General features: G+C 27.1%; 1 protein-coding gene across 2 annotated transcripts; it reads right to left on the reverse strand.

Annotated features, from left to right (window-relative positions):
- Positions 1-10180: 10180 nt before the first annotated feature.
- Positions 10181-24161, reverse strand: LOC127284112 (alkylglycerol monooxygenase-like). Of its 2 annotated transcripts, XM_051309408.1 has the most exons (9): positions 23987-24161; positions 21672-21799; positions 19420-19571; positions 19250-19353; positions 18710-18872; positions 12982-13133; positions 12471-12605; positions 12254-12367; positions 10181-10447 (listed from the first exon to the last, which is right to left on the reverse strand). In XM_051309408.1, the coding sequence occupies exons 1-9, from the start codon at positions 24113-24115 to the stop codon at positions 10196-10198; spliced, it is 1329 nt and encodes a 442-aa protein (XP_051165365.1). In that variant the 5' UTR covers positions 24116-24161; the 3' UTR covers positions 10181-10195. The 2 variants fall into 2 exon arrangements, with proteins under 2 accessions (XP_051165365.1, XP_051165366.1); XM_051309409.1 differs by lacking the exon at positions 21672-21799 and having other exon boundaries at positions 23987-24140.
- Positions 24162-24386: the final 225 nt, after the last annotated feature.

Raw genomic sequence — 24386 nt, forward strand, 5'->3', positions numbered from 1 at the left:
GAGTGTAGGATCCAGAGTGTAGGATCCAGAGTGTAGGATCCAGAGTGTAGGATCCAGAGTGTAGGATCCAGAGTGTAGGATCCAGAGTGTAGGATCCAGAGTGTAGGATCCAGAGTGTAGGATCCAGAGTGTAGGATCCAGAGTGTAGGATCCAGAGTGTAGGATCCAGAGTGTAGGATCCAGAGTGTAGGATCCAGAGTGTAGGATCCAGAGTGTAGGATCCAGAGTGTAGGATCCAGAGTGTAGGATCCAGAGTGTAGGATCCAGAGTGTAGGATCCAGAGTGTAGGATCCAGAGTGTAGGATCCAGAGTGTAGGATCCAGAGTGTAGGATCCAGAGTGTAGGATCCAGAGTGTAGGATCCAGAGTGTAGGATCCAGAGTGTAGGATCCAGAGTGTAGGATCCAGAGTGTAGGATCCAGAGTGTAGGATCCAGAGTGTAGGATCCAGAGTGTAGGATCCAGAGTGTAGGATCCAGAGTGTAGGATCCAGAGTGTAGGATCCAGAGTGTAGGATCCAGAGTGTAGGATCCAGAGTGTAGGATCCAGAGTGTAGGATCCAGAGTGTAGGATCCAGAGTGTAGGATCCAGAGTGTAGGATCCAGAGTGTAGGATCCAGAGTGTAGGATCCAGAGTGTAGGATCCAGAGTGTAGGATCCAGAGTGTAGGATCCAGAGTGTAGGATCCAGAGTGTAGGATCCAGAGTGTAGGATCCAGAGTGTAGGATCCAGAGTGTAGGATCCAGAGTGTAGGATCCAGAGTGTAGGATCCAGAGTGTAGGATCCAGAGTGTAGGATCCAGAGTGTAGGATCCAGAGTGTAGGATCCAGAGTGTAGGATCCAGAGTGTAGGATCCAGAGTGTAGGATCCAGAGTGTAGGATCCAGAGTGTAGGATCCAGAGTGTAGGATCCAGAGTGTAGGATCCAGAGTGTAGGATCCAGAGTGTAGGATCCAGAGTGTAGGATCCAGAGTGTAGGATCCAGAGTGTAGGATCCAGAGTGTAGGATCCAGAGTGTAGGATCCAGAGTGTAGGATCCAGAGTGTAGGATCCAGAGTGTAGGATCCAGAGTGTAGGATCCAGAGTGTAGGATCCAGAGTGTAGGATCCAGAGTGTAGGATCCAGAGTGTAGGATCCAGAGTGTAGGATCCAGAGTGTAGGATCCAGAGTGTAGGATCCAGAGTGTAGGATCCAGAGTGTAGGATCCAGAGTGTAGGATCCAGAGTGTATCCTTGTTCGCACATCCTTGTTCGAACATTCTCGATCCCACATCTTGGATCCCACATCTTGGATCCCACATCTTGGATCCCACATCTTGGATCCCACATCTTGGATCCCACATCTTGGATCCCACATCTTGGATCCCACATCTTGGATCCCACATCTTGGATCCCACATCTTGGATCCCACATCTTGGATCCCACATCTTGGATCCCACATCTTGGATCCCACATCTTGGATCCCACATCTTGGATCCCACATCTTGGATCCCACATCTTGGATCCCACATCTTGGATCCCACATCTTGGATCCCACATCTTGGATCCCACATCTTGGATCCCACATCTTGGATCCCACATCTTGGATCCCACATCTTGGATCCCACATCTTGGATCCCACATCTTGGATCCCACATCTTGGATCCCACATCTTGGATCCCACATCTTGGATCCCACATCTTGGATCCCACATCTTGGATCCCACATCTTGGATCCCACATCTTGGATCCCACATCTTGGATCCCACATCTTGGATCCCACATCTTGGATCCCACATCTTGGATCCCACATTATTTTAATAATGTATAATAAAAATAATAATTTATTTTTTAAATTCAACACATATAACTTATTTATACAGCAAAAGAAATGTTATTTTTACTGTTGTAAGAAAAGTAAAAATTGAAAATTTCTCTGTTGATAAAATAAATAATAAAAATTAATTTTATTTGATAACAACTATTTTCAGAGAAATTATTCTTAGGAAATTCAATGGATAAAAATAATATTCCATTGATCATTCTTGAGTTATTATTTTAATAAAATTCGAAGTATTTCTTAATAATTTGCCTTATAGGTATACGAAATTTAACAAATTAATCAATATTTATGAAACTTAGTATAGATGGTGATCGAGGTCTTTGATTACAAATAAGTTTATAAAACATTATATACATTAATTAATATTTGATTTAATTTTAAACTAATTTTTAATAATTATGAAGTCAACTTTTTAGAGATACTTACTTTTATAAATTTGTTTATACTATTTGGTAAATTAAAGCAGAATTATAACATTTCCTGTTAAAAAATTTTTTTAATTTATTATGTTTCATTTTTATTTAAAACAATATTATCTCACAGGCCTCGGATTATACGACTTTTTTCGATTTATTGAAATAAAATGAGACTTTATCGACATTTTTTACATTTAAGAAAAATTTTAACAAAATAAGTTTTTTTTAGTATACAATGCAGATCTTCTTCTGATCTTCTTTATTTCAATTATTTAACAAATTTTTAACTTAAATTCTTCACAAAATTAATGATTAATTAATTATTTCTGAAATATAATTGTTTATAATTAAAATAAAAATTACAAAAAAATTTTAATTAAATATCACTTAAAATTTAATTAATTGCAAATATTTCAACTTTAACCCTTCCAGAATTATTATTATTTTAAAAATCTGTAAAACTAAAAAAAATCAGAAAAATTAAGTATTGCCTGAAATTTTTTTGACCATCAAAACCAAAAAACTATGACAAAAATTTTAATTTAAATAAATTGCTTAAATCAGACTTTAAAAAATTATTAGAATGGAAATTTAAGAATTTTTTGTAGAAAAACCTATTCTACTTAAATAAAATTTTGAAAATGTGTCCTACAACTAGTTCAATTCTGAAATATTCGAAATAAATTTTTTTGATAATATTCATTGTAGAATTATTTAAATGAATTTAATATTTAATAACATTAATTATTTAAAGTAAAATATTTATTAATCAAATAAATTTTGTTAAAATAAAAAAAATCGACGTTGTTGACTATTTTTGGAATATGAATCTACTAAAACGTCTTTTTTGTGCCTTAGAGTCGATCTGAGTCCCGGTTACAATTAATATTTTTTTATTAAATTAAGGGTATCCGGGAGAAAATAATGGTTTTGTAGATTTCTTCTCATTTGAAAAAATAGAATATTTTAGGTTGTAATTTTTTGGAAATAATAGAGGAAGGTACCCTGCCAGGGGCTCTTCTCGGAATTTTGCATAATCTTGATAAATAATTATTGAAAAAAATGTTTAAACATTGGCAAAAAGGGGTTTCGTAAATTTCTTCTCATCTTTAAAGGATAAATTATTTCGAGTTGGCATTTGGAGGAATAATAGAGGAAGGGTCACTGAGTTCATCACTCTTCTCCATTTTTGCAATAATATTGTGAGGAAATTATTTTATTAAAGATTTAAAGTGGAGTAATTTGGGGTAAGTTAGTTCAGCAGCGGCCACTAGCTAGAATTGGCGCCACCTTCTGGGCCACTGACACGTAGATTCAATGTCTGTCCATGGTCTGTCCCCACTTCTGTCAAAAATCCAACTTTTATAACCACGATTTTCAATACTTTTTTACAAAGTTACTTGTAAAAATGGAGATGATTCTTAATCAGCTCGCCCTCATCTAATTAATCCGACAAATCCGAACAAGACATTTCAAGTTATTTACGAGTAATATCTCGCGCGGGAAAACACTTTTAGGTTAGGGATTTTTCCCGGATGGCCTTAATCCTTTTTGGCTTTCTTTGCTTTGACAGTTTGGCGTTGGAGCCACTAAATCTTTACACGATTCCTTAATGCAAAGAAGACGAATTTCATCGTACAAATACCATTTTCTTTGCGGTAATAGTCCCTCTGGTTTTATAATTTTTAATGGCAAAACATTTTCGGTAACAGGATGTACTGATTTTTTTAAAACAATTTCTGCCTTAGAATTCGCAAAATTCTTTGCTGCTATGGTACCATCTTCAAAGAAATAAAAGTAATGATACTTAGTCAAATTGGGAATTTGTTTAAAATGCTGCAATAAATATTTATCCCATTGTGACCAATTAATATTTCTGGATCCAGTTGTTGGATATTTACTAGGTACCGGAAGATTAAAATTGTTTGATGAGGAGGTTGCAATGACCTGTATAAAATTTTCGTGGCAATCTACGACGGACTTTTTGAATTTTGACTTTATAATACCAAAATTTCTATCGGGTGAAAATTTGGTATGGCCCGTCAAAAGAAAATTTAAAGAAATTGATTTATTCATCTTCTTCACTACTCTCCATAAAAGGTAGTGAAGAAGAGCATTTTTTTTATGTTGCCCAACGCAATTGTCTGCAAAAAGAACTAGATTTTCTGCTTCATTATTAGTTAAATAATAATGTAGCATATTTATAACACCGTTTGCCCCCTTTCCAGTTTTGTCCTCTTCATCAATTGTGATATTTATTTGTACATGAGTAGCAAAATTATTTATTCCAAAAAGACTACATTTGCGAGTAGATTTGAAATAAGCTGAACCTACTTGTTGAGGACTGCTAGGATATCCAACGTTCTGAGCGTAGTCAACTTCTAAATGATGTTTTGATGTTTCTAGCAAAGTAGTTTGCTCTTCAATAGATAAATTTGATATATTTGTCAACTTTAAATGATTTTGTCGACAAACGTCACATAAATCAGTGGCCGGTTTCACGGTTGATATTTCGGGGCAAAGATCATTCCAAATTTTTTTAAAAGACGTATGTGAAACAACGCGAATTTCATCAGAATCAGCTGCTTCTACAAATTTGTAATAAATTGATAATTTTGTATCGCAGGATGGTAACTTGACAACTTTGTCAAAATTTTTAAAGTGCGCTGCTCTACCTGGCAAAGGAATTGCCACTTTACTGGCGTATGATTTTAAAAATTTCACGACATTCATTATGTCAACATTTGTAATAGTATTGCTATTTGTAGACACTTTATTAAATAGCTTATGTTCTCTTATAGTAAGATCATTTTCATCATAATCTTTAAGCAAATTTTTGTATCTTTTGATCCCAATGTTATAAAGCAAAAAATACATTTGTCTGCAAATTGGTAAGTCAGCAAAGAAATATTTTATAGTTTGACGACTTTCTTTTTCTGAAATTTTTTTTTCTTATTACATACAATATTCGTATTCATTTTCTAAAATCATCAAGCGCCGATGACTTTGAAAATGGGAATATATTACGAGGTCCTGTTCCTTTTTGTCTAATTCCATAAAATATAACCTAAGAAATAATTTTCATTTCACATTTACGTCGTTAAAAATTTTAAAAGAAGATATTGCATTTAATAATTATTTATTACCATTTTAAGATGAAGAACAAAATTTATTTATAATCTATTACTTAACTTTTTTAAAAATTTTATTAAAAATTTAAATTAATTAATATTCATTAATTATTTAATTTACTTACAAATTTTTTCGAAATTTTAAGAAGTCTTCCTTAATTATATTCATTAAGAATTTTAATTAATTTTTGTAAAATTTTACTATTTAATTTAATAGTTCTAATCTCTGTTTTAGTAATTTAAATTTTTTAATATTCTAATTGAAAAATATTACTTTAATTTAAGAATAATTCGAGTAGTTATATTTTACATTATAAAAGTCAACATACGTTTACGTTTATACGAATGCTGTTAAGGTCCAATTATTGGAGGCGCACCATTATAGGAAAAAAGTCATACAATTCGAGGCCTGACTTTACTATGTAAAGAAAATAGATGATTTTAAAATGATGATTATTTTAAAGATGGAAAAATATTGATATTGTTTATTAATTCTACTACACAAAATTTACTCACAATATATTTATTTCTACATAATAAAATTAACATTCACATAAAATAAAAATAATTGTTCATTTGCAGTGAAACTAAAACAATTTATTTTTAAAAATAATATTTATGGGTTAGTCCACTGACTTTCGTCTAATAGTGGTTGCGACCAAATTTTAAAAAAATCTAGTTTTAATATTTGTGAAACTCGATGATTCCCTGAGTTCATAAACCATAATACTATGGTAAAAATTTTATTCCTTTTAAAAATATTAAATATCAAAAGTAGGAGGTTCACAATGTGATTTTGTAACCTTAAATTTTTCAAATTTTTTTAAAACGCTATTATTAAAAAACTATTAAAAATTAGATGTTGGAACTCACCAAAAACATAAATCACTTTATTCTGCACAGAGGAACGAAAGAATTATTACAAAAATTTATTATTTTTGGATGATATACGATTTTAAAAAAAATTTTATTTAAATATTCTCAAGATTTTTATTTACTTATAACTTTTTTGTCGGTGCTCCGAAAAAATTGAGGTTTTGCACAAAGATTTTTTAAAATATTCTTTACCTTCTATTAAAATCTTACGAAGGTGTTTTGCTTCGTTTTGAAGATATTAATCTTCAAAATTTTTTATTTAAAAAGATTAATTAAAAGACTTGAAGTTAACTGACCCACACAGCACCGAAAGTTTTGTATTAAAGCTGTGCGTGCCAAGTTGGAAAAATTTACCGTAAAGCTTAGCACAGGTTGTGTAAATATGTAAATGTCCGCAATTGAGTAAATGTTTAGCGTAAAACTGTACTGAATCTTTAAATTACATATTTGGTACAGGTTTAGCGTAAAAGTTGCCTGAACATTTAAAATAAATCTTTTGTAAAGTTTTATCATAAAATTTGCTTAAAAATTAAAATTAAATCTTTATTACAGTTTTAGTGTCTGATGCATAATGGTAAAATTACTTAGCAAAAAGCTGCCAATCCTAAGTGGATTGCAGAAAAAAGGTAAAAATAATTTAATTTAAATTAAATAATTTTAATTTATTGAAATTAATGAAATTTTTATTTAAAAAAGAACATAAAATGTATACAATTTTGAAACAAAAAATTCTTATTTATAAAAACTTCTTTTTATGAGTGCATTTTTTTCAGATGTTCAGGAGATTTTAAGGATTCACCATATCACTACCATTAATTAATTTATTAATAAATATATTTGTGTTCATTGTATTTAAACCTTTTTTTTATTATACCATTTCCCACTATACTAGTTATTTTTTTATTTATATGAATTGATAGCATCATTTGCAGTTAATATTTTCCGCTCAGTATAATTTTTTTATTGAAAAAACATTAATTCTACAAAAAACTTTAATGAAAATGTAATTAACACTTTTTGTAGTTTAATTTCGCACTAAATATTTAATAAAGCTTTAATTTAAATTTATAGACAATTTCTACACTAAAACTGTAATAAAGATTTAATTTTAATTTTTAAGCAAATTTTATGATAAAACTTTACAAAAGATTTATTTAAATGTTCAGGCAACTTTTACGCTAAACCTGTACCAAATATGTAATTTAAAGATTCAGTACAGTTTTACGCTAAACATTTACTCAATTGCGGACATTTACATATTTACACAACCTGTCCTAAGCTTTACGGTAAATTTTTCCAACTTGGCACGCACAGCTTTAATACAGGTTTAGGAAACTTTCGGTGCTGTGTGGGTGACCAATTTTAAATCGATACATTTTAATATATTTTCATAAAAAGTGGAGCAGTTTGAATTTGGTTAGTTAACTTCCAGTCTTTTAATTAACCTTTTTAATTAAAAAATTTTGAAAATTAATATATCCAAAACGAAGCAAAACACCTTCGTAAGATTTTAATAGAAGGTAAAGAATATTTTAAAAAATCTTTGTGCAAAACCTCAATTTTTTCGGAGCACCGACAAAAAAGTTATAAGTAAATAAAAATCTTGAGAATATTTAAATAAAATTTTTTTTAAAATCGTATATCATCCAAAAATAATAAATTTTTGCAAAAATTCTTTCGTTCCTCTGTGCAGAATAAAGTGATTTATGTTTTTGGTGAGTTCCAACATCTAATTTTTAATAGTTTTTTAATAATAGCGTTTTAAAAAAATTTGAAAAATTTAAGGTTACAAAATCACATTGTGAACCTCCTACTTTTGATATTTAATATTTTTAAAAGGAATAAAATTTTTACCATAGTATTATGGTTTATGAACTCAGGGAATCATCGAGTTTCAGAAATATTAAAACTTGATTTTTTTAAAATTTGGTCGCAACCACTATTAGACGAAAGTCAGTGGACTAACCCTTATATAATGTCACTTTTAATTTTTTGACATTTTTACTTTTAAAACGAGACGATTCTAAAAATAAATATTCAAAAAATTTTAATTGACAAACACGCATAAATAAATCATTTCTTCGAAAACTATAATGCCACTTATTTTTTAAAATAAAATCATTCAGATTAATTTTTGAAACGAATATAAAAATTGTCAACGTTGTTATTTTTTATCAGTTAATATGTTAAAATGTATAACATATGTCATATTTTTGTTGCAAAAAGGTTACAAAATAACGTCCTGAACCTTATAATTTTAATTATTAATAAATTCCATGTAAGAAAAAATATGTCACTTTATTACGTTTAATAAACTAAGAAAAATATCAATTAATTCGTTTCAATGCAATGAATAAAAATGCATAAATAGTTCATTAATATTATTAACAGGAAAAAATACGTATTATATAAAAAAAATAAAAATGTTAATTTTTTTTTAAAACAAACAGTGATATACTTATGTACTGTCAACCCACGATTTTAAGTTTCTATATAGATGCGTCAAAAACAAAAATTTTTTTTCGTCCACCTTATAGAAACTCTTCAGAAGGTTAAAAATTTTTTTTTTTATTATAAATGTATTTTTAAATATGGTAAAAAAAGTTTTTTTTGTGTTTACTTTATAAAGAAAATGACGGTTAACATTATCAACAAGTAATTATAAAGATATAAAATGTAGAGATAAATTGAATAAAAAAATGAAAAGAATAGTTACCAGCGATAGGAATAATTTCAATCGATTCTGTTTGAGGATTATTCTTTTTCGTGGAACTAATTTCATTTTTGCTTCTAATCACGGTTTCTCGGATTTTCTTCTGAAGTTGTTCACCCCCGAAAGTTTAGAATGATACTGTTTAGCTTTAGGTTCACGAATCTTTCGAGAATCGAGGGTCAGTGATGAAGGCCCAAAGCAAAAACCCCCACTTTTTTATCCCTACTTCCAACATTTTAGTAGCATAAGGGAAGGGCCAATTATTATCGTTTCACGACTTTTCCCCTAACATGTATATACGGTTAAATCTCTTCCAAAACAATTTTCTGCTGTCGAAAATTCAATTAATTAATGAATTACTAAGCATGTAATTCAATTTAATTAATTAGTATTAATACTGTATATATAAGTATATAATATTAACAAAAAAAAATTTCTTTTTTCAAAGAACAAAAGTTGTGCTAAAGTTTTGTAAATAATTATTTCGCACAACTTTTGCTTTTTAATAGTTATATAATTAGAATTTTCATTTCAAATAAAGGATTATCAATTTTCTTTGGAAATATTGAAATTTGTCCAAAAAAAAAACTATTGAGACTGATATTAGTAAAAATATTATTTGTCTAAATGAAAAAATTTTTTTGCAAAGAAATTATCATCCCACAGGACTATACAAAATATCCAAGTTTATAGATAAATGTTATTTTCACCTTAAAATTTCTCATGTAGGAAAAAATAAATTGGTTAATTTAAAATTGAAATAATGATAAATGTAATTTCAAATTAAATTAAAAGGATGAATATATATATATTTTTTTTTTTTATTGTATTTTTAAATGAGGAAGCAAAATTATTTTCTTTTTGTGTTTACTTTAAATAGAAAATAACTTTTAAGATTAGCCACAAATAATTATAAAAATCAAAAGAATATAGTTAACAGCAACAGGAGTAATTTCAATCGATTTTGTTTCAAGATTTTTATGCTTCACGGAATTAATTTCATCTTCACTTATTGAATCATGGTTTCATAAAAAATGTTAATAGATTATTTTATTAATTATTATTTTACAATATGAATTTTAATTCAAAATAAGGTGATATAAAAAGTAATTTTTGATTAATTGAAATTTTTTTTAAAAATACATGAAATAAAATTTTTTAAAAAATTAATGACTGAAGAAATAAATTTGACACAATTTTTTATTTTAAAATTATATTTATATTTATGAAACATTAATTTTTTTCAATTTTTGAAAATAAGTTTATAATTTCGAATAATATATAGAATCCAAATACAACAAGATCCAAAAAATATGTAGAAAAAAAATAGATTAGAAAAAAAAATTGAAATATTTCTAAAATAAATTAAATAAACAATGCAACGAGTAAGTTCCACAATAGAGCCATATTTATATTTATCAAATAATAAACCAATTGATGTTACGCTCCATAAATTATTTATGATCAAATTTGTCGATTGCAATATATCAACATTCTGAAAAAAAATTCATGTACAGAATTGTTTATGATGAAATAATTAAAATTAAATAAATATTTAAATATCTAAAAATAGGGGGTCAGTTGGGATAAATGGGGACAAAATCCCTATTTTTCACAAATCACGTAAGTTTCTTCCTTTAAAAGGTATAATATTTGCGGGTTTTATTTTTTTTTAAGTTGTTATTTACATTCCCAGGATTAATTTTATACAGCAGAAAAAATTTTAGATAAGCTTTAAACGCATGAAACTTACTGTCCCTATTTACCCCAAAATTTAGAAAATTTCATAAAATTTGGGGTAAATGGGGACAGCATAGTTTCTAAGAAAGATTTAAGAAAAAAGTTTCTTTAAGTATATTACTGTATTAATGAATGAAAAAACTTTTAAAAAAATAGTTGAACCAATTGAAATTTTTTTATTTTTTTTATTTCAGTATTTTGTCTCGCATTTAAAAAAAACAGACTTAAAAATCATACCAAATTATTTTCTTATTCCTTATGACTCCCATAACAGAAATTCACTTGAATTTTTGACTTTTGTTAATTTGGTTAATAATGACTATAGCTGTCCCCATTTACCCTGAGTTTTCAAATTTTTGGGGTAAATGGAGACAGCTTGTCATTATTAACCAAATTAACAAAAGTCAAAAATTCAAATGAATTTCTGTTATGGGAGTCATAAGGAATCACAGTTTTCCTAAAAGTATCAAATTGAGACCAAAAATTGCATCAAATCTTTGCAACGTTTTGATGCACATAAGTTATATCAAAAAGAGATCGTTTTGTGTATCATTTTTAGAAATGATACACGAAACGGTCTCATTTTTTGATGCAAAAAATTTAATCAATTTATATCAATCATGGTCGAATTGAATCGACTCAAAATTAAACGAATTTTTTTCAGATATTTTGGTAATAGTACAATTGCGGAGACCATTTCACTATTTAATTTGAAAATGAAAATAACAGAAAATCAAAGACAATGTGCAATTCGATAATTAAAAAGTGACAGCTTATAAACATAACCTAAAATGCATGAGAAAAAATTTGTCGATAAAATCAATATAGCCGAGCTTTTTAGAAGGTAGATGGCAGTTTTGCTTTTTATAAAAACGATTCAGAAAAAATTTAAAGAAAAAAAATAGATGAGTGCTGCCATCTACCTTCTAAAAAGCTCGGCTATATTGATTTTATCGACAAATTTTTTCTCATGCATTTTAGGTTATGTTTATAAGCTGTCACTTTTTAATTATCGAATTGCACATTGTCTTTGATTTTTTGTTATTTTCATTTTCAAATTAAATAGTGAAATGGTCTCCGCAATTGTACTATTAACAAAATATCTGAAAAAAATTCGTTTAATTTTGAGTCGATTCAATTCGGCCATGATTGATATAAATTGATTAAATTTTTTGCATCAAAAAATGAGACCGTTTCATGTATCATTTCTAAAAAATATACACAAAACGATCTCTTTTTGATATAACTTATGTGCATCAAAACGTTGCAATAGAAAAAGGTACAACCAAGTTTACTGTGAATAAGAAAATAATTTGATATGATTATTAAGTCTGTTTTTTTTAAATGCGAGACAAAATACTGAAACAGTTTGACTTTGATTTTAAAGTTTTTATGCATTGAGCGATAACTTGAATTATCTTGCTGCCAAAATCTCTTGTCCCCATTTACCCCAACTGACCCTATTAAAGAATATTAAAATAATTAAATAATTTTTAATAGAGTATAAAAAATTATATAATAAAAATATTTTTTTGTACTAAGAAACATAAATATTACTTACTGTTGATTCATCATAAATTTGTGTATGAAAATTCAAAACAAGTGAAAAATGTATTATTATATACAATTTTTGCCACTTTGGTATGCAAGTGTTATAATTTATTCTAGACTTCACCTAAAATTGAATAATAATTATTAATATCTAAACCATTTTGAAAAATTTGTATATGTATATATAATAAAATAATGTTTTGCATATAATTTTATGAATAATTTACATTAACTTTAAATTTATCGAGACCAAGTCGAGGAAGTCCTGGTAACCAACTTGGTCCTTTCCACATAACTGCAAGTTTATCTTGAAGTGATTTCATTTTTATACTTCTAATTAACATGGCTTTAGTGTAAAATGTCTGAAAGAACATTTTTTTTTTACAATAATACTCATTTATTAGAATTATTTCTATTTATTTTTATTTACCCATTTATTGGGTCAATCCATTACTGACTTTGTGTTTTATGAATAAATTTTACAATAAATTTTTTTTTACTATTTTATTTTTTTTTTATTTAGATTTCCCGCGTACACATTTTTTAAAGGTAATTTTTTTTACTAATTAATAAATAAAATTTAATTAATTTATAAACTATAAAGTTAATGATTTAGAAAAGTATAAAGTTAATGAAAAATTAAAATTATTTAATGTTAAAAAAAAATTTAATTCAAATCTGATTAAAAATGATGTACGTATTATTTATAATTTAATATAATTATTAAAAATATCTTACCTGTAAATAAATTGGATTAAAAGATTGTGGACTGACAACCAATCCATAAATAATATCAGGTTTAGGTAGTTCTTCCATAAATGTACCAAAAATTCGATCCCATATTATCAACATTCCTCCATAATTTTTATCAAGGCAGTATAAATTGCAACCTTAGAATAAAATTAATATTATATTTAAGTCCATAATGTTTAAAACCCCGTCAACCGGGGTAATTATACCATCCCAGGTGCAATATATTTAAGGGCAGGTCAAAGTCGATGCAATTTTCCCATTTGAAGTTCTATGTAAAAATTGCTTAAACTTTGACCTTCCCTTAAGGCCTGACCCAGATATAGCACAACAATTTGCAGCAATTCTTCAGCAAGTTTACAATGCCAAATTTGTTAGTTTGCAATGTAAATTTGCTGCAAAACTGTGGCAAATAGCTATATGTCCACGCTTTGCGAAGTTTGCATTTGCAGAAAATTTTTATGGCAAACTTGAAGAAAATTTGCTGATAATTTGCTCAAGTTCATGTCATGCGCAGTAGTTTTCTATGGCACTTAGGGCTGCGCAATAGATTTTAGTCGCCTTTCCTTTAGGAAAGGTTTGTAGTAACAAAATATCATCATATTTACAACAATGACATTTTTTAATTTTTGTCGAAAAATGTCCGCAAGTTTTCTTAAAATTTGTCATAAAATTTTCCTGCAATTTTTCTGAGAAATTTTTCTCCAAACTTGCAATGCGAACTTCGCAAAGCGAGGACTTATAGCCATTTGCCACAGTTTTGCAGCAAATTTACATTGTAAACTTATAATTTGGCATTGCAAATTTGCTGAAAAATTGCTGCAAAAAGTTGTGCTATCTGGGGAGCAGTATAGAAACGCAACCAGAATCGTAATTGCTAACGCAACCGGAAGTATGAGTTAGAGAAGGACAAACAATATGACTATCCTTCTCTAACTCATTCTCCCGGTTACGTTACTATTTTGCTCAGGCTTTACTGGTTTTGCGGACAAGTGGTGATTTCGACAATCAAGTTTTTACGGCGCCTCAATCAGATTACTTTAATTTTTTTTCTAAATCATTTGTTTTTAAGTATTTGAAAAGTTTATTTGTTATTCAAATATTTTATTAATTTTATAAATATTACTCATGTCCATTCAATGAAGATAAATAAAAACAATTCCCGCCTTACCCCACTTTCGTCTAATATTACTTAATTTTTTTTGTCAGATAGCTGAAACAAATTCGTAAAATCGTGTAAAGGCGCTCTCATACCTTTTTGATCGCCTGCAGGTTACCATGGCAACGCGTGAAAGTGAGTGTGACTCACCCGTGCGTTGCCATGGTAACCTGCAGGCAGGCAGCCAGCGAGAAAGGTGTGAGTGTACCTTTAAGGCCTGAGCAGTCATAGAAACGTAACCGGAATCGTAACCGCAAACGCAAGCGGAATAATAAGTAAGAGAAGGACAAACAATATGTCTATCCTTCTCTAACTCATTCTTCCGGTTGCGTTTGCGGTTACGATTCCGGTTACGTTTCTATGACTGCTCAGGCCTTAAAGGTACACTCACACCTCTTGACTGCCTGCCTGTAGGAGTCGTCATGTCAACGTACAGGAGTAAAAGAGATAGAAAATTCAAATTTAAATTTTCTCTCTCTTACTCACGTTGCCATGACAACTCCTGCAGTTATCCATCGAGGTTTCATCGAATTGGCCTGATATTATCGAAGCCACACCTAATACATTTTTTTTTTTTTGAAGAAGAAGAAGAAGAAGCCATCGAGGTGTGAGTGACTTATATAAAAATTTTAAACAATAAAATTATAAAGAAAAAATTTGTATTTTTGAAACGTCAATAACTTTGTAATAATTTATTGTAAAATTTATCAAATAATAATCAATCAATATGTTTTTAAATATCGAAATAAAATATAAATATAAAATAAAAATATAAATTAAAAAAAAAATGATAATATTTGATGACGGACCACTCAATTTTTGTTTTTATTAAGCAACAATTGTTTTCTCACATTATTTAGAATTTAAAAATGTTTTACGTTATCAAAATTAAAAAATATATATATTTCTGACCATTTTAGAAATTTAAATTTTTTGAAAAATGAAAATTTTTTAAAATCCATAGATTAATTATTTAAATTCATAATATAATAAAAGGTAAAAAAAAAAATTGTTGATGAAAAATATTGAAAATTGTGCAAAGAAGTTGAATATTAACCCTTTGAGGTCAAACTTTGTTTTTGGATCGCGGAGGTCACACTGGGTGGTTGCTACCCTTAGTAATTTTTAAGTGGCTGTAATTTAAAAATTGTTAATTTACAAAAACCATCAAAATTTGTGGATATATTTCAATGCTTTAAAAATCTGTTTCCTTATTATGTTTTAAATAAAAATATAAAATCTTTGTGATATCAAAAAAATTTCATGAAACTTTCAAGTTTTCCAGAAAAAATATCAATAGTTGAAAATATTGATGGGTGATAACCACCCAGTGTGACCTCGAAGGGTTAAAATAATTACCCGTGAACAATTAATTAAAATTTATACATTATATAGAGTTGTCAATTTTTTTCGACCTTTTTTCGAATCTAGAATCATATTAATTTAGACTCTCTATAAGTTCTCTAAAAACTTCTTTTTATCCTCCTTTTATTCTCTCCAACACTTTCATACCCTCTTTTCGACCTCGAATTTGCAAAAGTGGAAATATCTGCTATATTGGAGGCTGAAAGGAGGGTTTAAAGATGACTAGAGAGGCGTAAAAGAGGTTAAAAAAACAAAAAAAATAAAATTAAAAAAAATGTAAAAATTGGTTTTTTTTTCTTATGGACATTATTTATTGACCCTATTGAAGTTATATTTATTGGTCTTTGTCGTAATACTATAAAACTTTTAGGAGGAATAAAACTTCGAAAAATTCAAATTAAGAAAAAATTCCAAGACCTCTTTTCAACATCTAAACATGCAGATTTGGAAATAAGCGCATGATTTCAGGCTGAAAAGAGGCTGAGGAAATCGAGGGTGAAAATAGGGAAAAATTTCGACTCGGGTACATTATGGAAAATTTAAGAAAAATAATTTTTAAGGTATTAGTCGCGCGCCGGCTATAACCAAAAGTTTGTCTTGAGTCTGACTCAGTCTGTGCTTAGCAAGAGGTATAGTTCTGAGTCAAACTTTTTGAAGGGTACAGGTAAGTTTCACTCAGAGCGCCGCGTTCTCGCACGTGTAGAACTAAAGTTTTGATCGCGGCAACGTCGCAATCTGAATGTACCAGTGCTACTGAATGTTGGAGTCACAAAAAGTGTTTAGCTTCTTTAAAAGCTATTTTTGAATTATTTTTGATTAATAATTATGTATATAAATGCTTAAACTTTTTAAAAGTATGAGACTTACTAAGAATAATTAATAATTAAAGATGTGAATATTATTAAAAAAAATTCAAGTATGCTTCTTTGAAAACTAATTTTTAATTATTTATAATTAATATTTACATCAATAATGTATTATAAATTGGTTTATAAAGTAAAAAATAAATATTTTATCAAAAAATGTTTTTATTTCTTAACTGTTGAAATATAACCAACCAATTTAACGTTTCTCATTCTTATTTTTCTTAAAATATATGATTTAATTTAAAAAATTGAGAATTATTTAATACTAATCTATGTTGTGAAATTTTAAATATATTATTTTTTTATATAACTCTATGAGATATTCCTACTTTCTAACTGTGTACTTTGCATGATTTTGAATTTTGTATGCATTCGCGCGCTACAGCGTTGCCAAGTGTACTGCATTCCAGCAGTGGAACTTCATATAATTTAAAATTTTGTTAACTTTCTCCTAATATATTTATAGTTTGGTACGGTCAAAAAATTTCAGTTTTTTTGTATGCATTCGTTTCTAATGAAAGTATTATGTGGTAGTTTTATTTTAAAATCTGACGACTGGTTTTTATTTAAATAATTATAAAGCAAATTCCTTACATGCATTAGGTGCTCCGTCCATGTAAAAAGTATCAACTTTAAAATGATATTTTAAAGCTTAGGAACGGTCAAAATCGATGGGAATGGTCTTATTTTGTAGATAATTATGTCAGAAACACTCATGCAAAATTTAAAAAATATCTGACGAAAATGATTTTACGCGACTAATACCTTAACTGTTTTAGGTTTTTTAATTTTATTTAAAAAATTTTTTTTTTTTTTTAATTCAGCTTCGTAAAATTTTCGATGAAAAATGTTTTAAAATTGTAGAAAAAGATCAAATTTTAATTTTTCGTGAATTTTAGCGATGCTGAAGTACACACAACGTTTAGGATAAACGATTTTTAAAGAAATAATTCACAGTAAAAACAAAATCTGCAACCGAATGTAAGCTTACTTTAATTTTTAACTTATTTTAAGCAAGAAACTTTATTTAATAATGAAAATTAGCTTAAAATAAGAGTTAGTGGTTCTCTTACTATAAATAAGCTTATAATTCGACTGATTTTTAATTCACTGGTCTTAAGTAAAAAAAAGACGACAGTGACTTTTTAAAAGTCTTTACTTGAGCTGGGTGTCAGTCCGCCGAGTCTTAAAGTGGTAGTTGTGACGTCACAGGCAAAACGTCTGTTGTGAAAACGCCATAGCGTACGCGTACAGTGAAGCGTGGTTGAGAAATGATTTTCTCGTGTTTTAATTTTGGTTTTATTCATTTATAATTCACAAGAATGGGTTTTTTTACTGGGTTTTTAATATCGAATATTCCAGCAAAGCACGCATATCTTTCACCTTTGTCTCAGCTATACTATTTAGAAAAAAAGTCGCTAAATATTACCAAAAGTACAAAACTGTGTGGAACTTGTTGGAAGAGCTTAAATTATTCTAAACTGTTAATTCCTAACTTTATATGTATATATATATATATATTACGTATAATGTTATTTTTTAAATTTAGTTTGCAGAATTGAAAATGAAAATGACAAGATTTTTTTAAATATAAAAGTTCCTCGTCATTTTCATTTAAATAATGCAAATTTATAAATTAGAAAAAATTGTTATAAGTAATATAAATATATATATCAAAATTCTAATATGCTTTTAAGTCATAATTTAGGATTATTATCACACCAGGTTAACGCTGAAAGACAGTCTGTAAGGAAGCTTAATTTCAGCCCTCTTTTAACATAAGACTAAATGATAGTCTAAAACCTAACTGAATTTCAGTTCTTCAACAAGCTTAGAGCTAAATTTCAGCTCGTATGACATCTTACTTATAGTAAGATAAGGGTATTCTTTTTAAACATTTTTTGAGTACTGATTTTCAGTCAATATGATCTACTTCCGTTTACATCTTGAAAAAAGACAACTTATAAGCTTAAAAGAAGATTTTGTTTTTACTGTGTTGTTTTGAATGAAAAATACTATAATTTTTTTCCTTGAAAAATATTTTTTGTATTTTTTATAAATCAAGAAATTATAAAAAAAATGTTTTTTTAAATAAATAATTTTATAATTTCTTGTGTTAAATAAAAAATTGGTTTCTAATCGTTGATCATAAACGTTGCGTACTTCATTATCGTCAATTTTATAATTGTGTAAAAAAATTTCAGTTTTCATGAGTATAATTACCCCGGTTGATGGTATATAAGAAATAATAAAAAAGCAAATTTATGGCGTAAACTTTTTTGAGCGCTATTTTTAAAGCATAAATAATATACAATGAAATTCGTACCGTGATGAACTCGATGATGTTTGGGTGTATTAAAAACAAATTCAAACGGACCTAAATCTTTAATTACAGTTGTATGAATCCAAAGTTGATAAATCAAATTGAGTTGATGGTGTGTTATAAAATGAGATGGCGGTATAAAGAAAGCAAGAGGCAAATAAAACATCTGAAATGAAAAAAGAAATTATATCAAAAATGTTCACCTTTAAAAATATTTTATTACACATTATTTGCAATATATATATATATATATATATATATATATATATATTTTTAAAATTAATATTGAATAAAATGAAAATGTTTAAAAACCATTTAACACTTTAATCATACATTATTATGTAATTAATTTACATCATTTAAAGAAGAAAATATTGTTGAAACATTATAACTATATATATAAATGTGAGATTTAAAAATTTGATACTCGTTAATATTGCATTACATAAATAAAATGAAAAAATATGAAAATGTGAAAAACAGATCGCATTCCTGAGAGGAGATTGAGAATCGAATGAAACTTGAGTAGCACAATATACTTACAAAGCTGCACCACTGTTGCAAAACAGACTGCCTCAATCCCACCGCAAGATTAAATTCCTCACTGCTGTGATGAACTTGATGTTGAGCCCATAATATGTGTACCTCTGTAAACGGGAGTTTTATGCCTTAATTCGTAAGAGACACTGGATCATGAGTGGATAAGAAATAACCATGGTTTGCCCGATGCACCCAGTAATAACAAAAGTCCACTGCTATTGCTGTTATGTACCATGTCCACGGTGAATCCCAAGCCAGGCTCCATATCCGATACTTCTCATAAATCAAAATATAACTGTAATATTCGATTCCACGAAAGAAAACTCTGCAAAAAAAAAAAAAAAATTAATTTTTATTTACGTTGGAACAGTAATAATTTGCTCTTTTTCCAATTTTGAAGTTTTAAATTTCCCGCTTCTGAAGGTATAGAATGACGAAAGTCCTCTTTCATCTGATGTTTATATGGGGAAAGTCCCGATTTTCAAGGCAGATCACTTGGTTGCGCTTGCATTCGTGTAACATTGCTAGCAATCTAAGTTGTAAATAAATCTACAAAAGTATATACATCTACAATACATTATTGCTGTAAAAATTATTTTAAAATGAAAAATAAAAAAAAATCAAATCGTCATACTCTCTAAATCTGAATTAGTAAAAATGTTTACTAATTTGAATTAGTGACTCACTTTTTGCTTCTGAATTAGTAAAATTTTACTAATCATTAGTTAAATTTTACTAACAATTAGTAAAATTTAACTAATTCTAAAGAAAAAAGTGAGTTACTAATTTAAATTAGTAAACATTTTTACTAATTCAGATTTAGAGAGTACAGCAACTCAGCTTATAATATCGCATACCTTCAAGTAAAAAAGAATTATCATTTATTATCATTTTTTTTGTAATTTTTTTATGATATGCATAATTAAAAATTTTGAATAATGTCGAAAAATAAACTGATAACCCTAAAAAATATTTTCGATGGATTACACTCAAAAAAATAAGTAGTAGATTTGACTACTTTTTAACTACCCTGTATAGTACAGTAGGTCCTCAACTCAATTTTAAAAGTTGTATTAACTACTAAAAAGTAGTTAAAATAACTAAGAATGTAGTTGATATAATAAAATTTTGTAGTTAGTTTTAAATTCGAACTACATTTTTAAGTTAATTGTACTACTAATTTTTAACTTCTTAAGAAATAATGAAATTAACTACACAAACATTGTTAAACTAACTAAGAAAGTAATTGTTTTAACTTCTTTTCACTTAACTACCCAAAGGTAGTTGAAGATTTCGGAAAAATTTTTTTTATTAAGGGGGGAAACCACATTAGAGGATTCAAAAAATGGAAATTTTTTGCATAAATAGTCAGCTTATATATTCAAAAGTTAATTCAAATTTAATACCTTTTTTTTAATCAAAAAAATGCAAAAAAAATACAATACTTTCACTTAAAAGTTAGTTCAACTAATAATAAAATATGTGAATAACTTTCATTTTTTGGTTTTTAGATTAAATTTGTGGACTTTATACCTTGCACAGCAACTATAAACTCAGACGGTGCAGCTCCAGGTTTAATAACTGCTAACTTGGAATGTTTTTAATTAAAATGCTTAAAAAAATTCTGAGACACAGATAAATATATGTGCAACATAATGTCATTCTTGAATTTCATTAAAAAAAATTTATCCCTTTCAAAAAAAAAATCCCGAATAACGGCTAAAAACAGCGTCCTATAAAAGATTTCTTTGATTTAAAGAAACCAATTTCTTTGACTTTTTTTCTTTCATTCAAAATAAAATTTTCTTTTGAAACAAAAAAAAAGTTTCTTAGTTTCAAAGAAAATTTCATTGGTTCAAAGAAATTTTCTTTGAATGAAATAAAATTTGTTCATTAAGTCAAATTGAAATTCTAACATTGATATATAGGGTCAAAGAAACATTTATTTGAATTAAATATAAAAAATTTCTTTGAAACGAAGATAATGTTTTTTTGAATCAAAGATAATTTGTTTGAAACAAATAAATTTTCTTTGTATCAAAGAAAAATTTATCAATGAAATCTTTCTTCTGGGGGTGTAATGTCAGGTTTCCACCCTTAAAATGAGTAATTATTTGGTTTTTTAAAAAAATTTTGTTAACATATGTCACATATTGATTTAAAAAATACTCTTCTGTATGAAAAATTAATTTAAAAAAAAACATCTTGAAAAAAAGATTTAAGAATTACAATTTTTTTAAATCAGTTCAAATTTTATTGGGTGAAATATAATGGATTGACCTTCATTTGATAAAAATATGGAATTTTCCGTGTTATTATGCTGGGTTATGTAAAATGATAAGATATTATTATATAAAAAGATAAAACAAAAAAGAGCGTTGATAATTATATTATAAATAGAAATTTAAATGTTACCTATGCTTACCGTCCAGTCTCTTGAAGAATCCAATGTGATAAAGATGTTACATGGTCATTTAGACGAAAACGTTTTTCCTTATTCGTATACAAAATAATACTTTCCATTGCAATAAGTACAAAGAATGATAACCAAATCTATAATTAAAATAATTGGAGATTGTTAAAAATGACACAAAAACTTGCAGAGGGTCATAAAAAACTGAAATTTTTACAAGGCAAATGATTGTCACCAAATTCTCTTGAACATGATATCATGGGAAATAGTATTAGCCTCTCTGCTTATTCTATATAGCAATCAGAGAATTCTTCGCATAATTTATTCTGTGATATTGTACATGAAAAAGCGAAAGATATATCTAAATGATTTAGTTGGTACAGGAGAGTTTAATCATTGATAAAAGTATTGGACAATTCGTGAAGCCATTTTTAACAATTTATACAAAAAAATTAAATCTGAATATAAAAATTATAATGTAGAGAAGAAGCTTATTTGATCCTATTAAAAAGTATACATTTATACATTTTTTGTAAATTATGTAATGCTGCGGTAGCAATTTTTTTTTTTTTTTTTTTTTGTCAAACTAATCGAACTTTAATTGAGGCAACGGTAAAAATTTTATTACGATGTAAATATGTATACCAATTATATAATTTATTGTCAAACTAAATTATGTTTCTCATTGAAGAGTATAAATATGTTTACTATACTCTGTTTAGTTAAATAGGGTATAGAATAGCAAACATTTTAATTAAGGACACATTAAGCTTATTTCAATATAATAAATTGACGGAAAAAATATTTGAAAAATTGTGTAATTCTTTATTTAAGGTAATTTAATTGCGATTTTATTATTATTATTTTTTTGACAATACTTGATCTTAAATTGAAGATTAAAAATAAAATTTTACAATTGGGTCAATCCATTGTCATATTTCAATATCTATGTTTGAGAAATTTTTCTTTAGAGTAAGTGGCGATTATTATAACCAAATATTTTATGAAATTACAAAAAAAAAATTGCTAAATTTAATAAAAATAAATATATTTATATAAATTTTTAAAAATTTAATTGAAATGTGTTTAAATTTTGATATTTTAACAGTAATAAGTTTAAAAATTAATTTTTACCTAATATTTTGACACATCTTTAAAATTTAAATTCCAAGGTAAATTTTTAAATTTATAAAATAGTATTAAATAATTGTCAAAAATGAATTATAGGTATATCAAAAATGATTAAATGTATTACGAATTATAACATTTTTTTAAAAATGTACCGCAACGATTTTTTTTGTACCCTTTTAAGGGGAGGCACCACCCCCAATTTTGATCCACTTAAATTTAATAAATTATTAAATGAGGTTATATTTTTTTTTCTTACATCATTTAGGTTCTAAAAACATATAAGGTGCCCAAGCAAAAATTCACAACCGGCGCAGTGTTGCGCCAGTACCATTAACTATTAATAATAATAAATTATTATAATAACATTTAAATTGTTATTTTTTTATATTAACATTTTACTCTTTATTTTTTTATTTAAATAATCTCTTCAAATATTATAAAATATATATATATATATTTATTTGTATTTGTTTAAATTACCAAAATTGAATGAAATTATTGGTTAAAGTTTATTTGATTCAAATATATTTTTTCAGTGTAAGAAAAATAATTTGAGAACTTCATTAAAATTATGTATTTTTTTTTATTAAAAAAGTTTTAATATTAAATTTAAATATCATAATTCCGCTAACGAACGCATTGCAGTAATTTAAACTTTTGACCATTTTAGAATTTGTATTTTAAAAAAAAAATAATTTTTTTAATTCCATACGAACTGAGATTGTAAAGAATCATTAAAAAAGTGTGTAAAAAAAAAATATTGATGAAAAATAGTTAAAATTATTAAAAGTAGTTTTTAAATTAAAGTTCTTTCTTTTTTTTTTTTGAATAAAATTTTTTGCAAATCCATATCAGAGATTCTAAAAAAAATCTTATTTAAAAAGCATGTAAAAAAAATGTCGATGAAAAATATTTAAAATTATGAAAATATAGTTTAATTTTGAAAAATTTTATTTTTTTCAAGACTATACTCTAAAATAGTCAAAAATTAAGGTCAATATATTGCCAATCTACAATGTTGGTATTAAAAAAGAAAAAAAAAAAAAAACTCACGGATGTTATTTATGTTTATATTATATAATCCAATGCAATATGTAATATTCAAATTTTCCAAATGTGTGCGTTTACTCATTACAGTTGAAAAGTGACAAAAAAAAACATGAATAAAAAGTAAAAATAAAAAAAAGAAATTTCACCTGCTTATGATAATCTGGAACATCTTCTACAAACTGAAATGTAGTATCATAAGGGTTAACAATGTACCACAATTTCCCGGCATGTTTGAGCCAACTCATGTAAGCATACACTTCGCGGGTTTCATTCATGACTGACTACTATACACTACGTATTATGTGCTCGTACGTTTTGAACTCGACAATACAATATAAGCATGGTGGGAGAGAGTACTTGATAAAAAAAAAATCATATACAATTTTAGCCGAGATGTAAATTATTTTTACAAATATTTATTTTTTATGTAAATGATTTTGTTTCTAAATATAAATTTTGGGCATTATATATATATATTTATTTAATATTTATTATTGCAAAATTTATACTGTTTTTTATGTACCGTAGTACAATATTAGTAGATTC

Source organism: Leptopilina boulardi, unplaced genomic scaffold, assembly GCF_019393585.1.
Source record: "Leptopilina boulardi isolate dan_hultmark-lab unplaced genomic scaffold, ZJU_Lbou_2.1 LbouV2_318, whole genome shotgun sequence".
Classification (NCBI taxonomy): Eukaryota; Metazoa; Arthropoda; class Insecta; order Hymenoptera; family Figitidae; genus Leptopilina; species Leptopilina boulardi.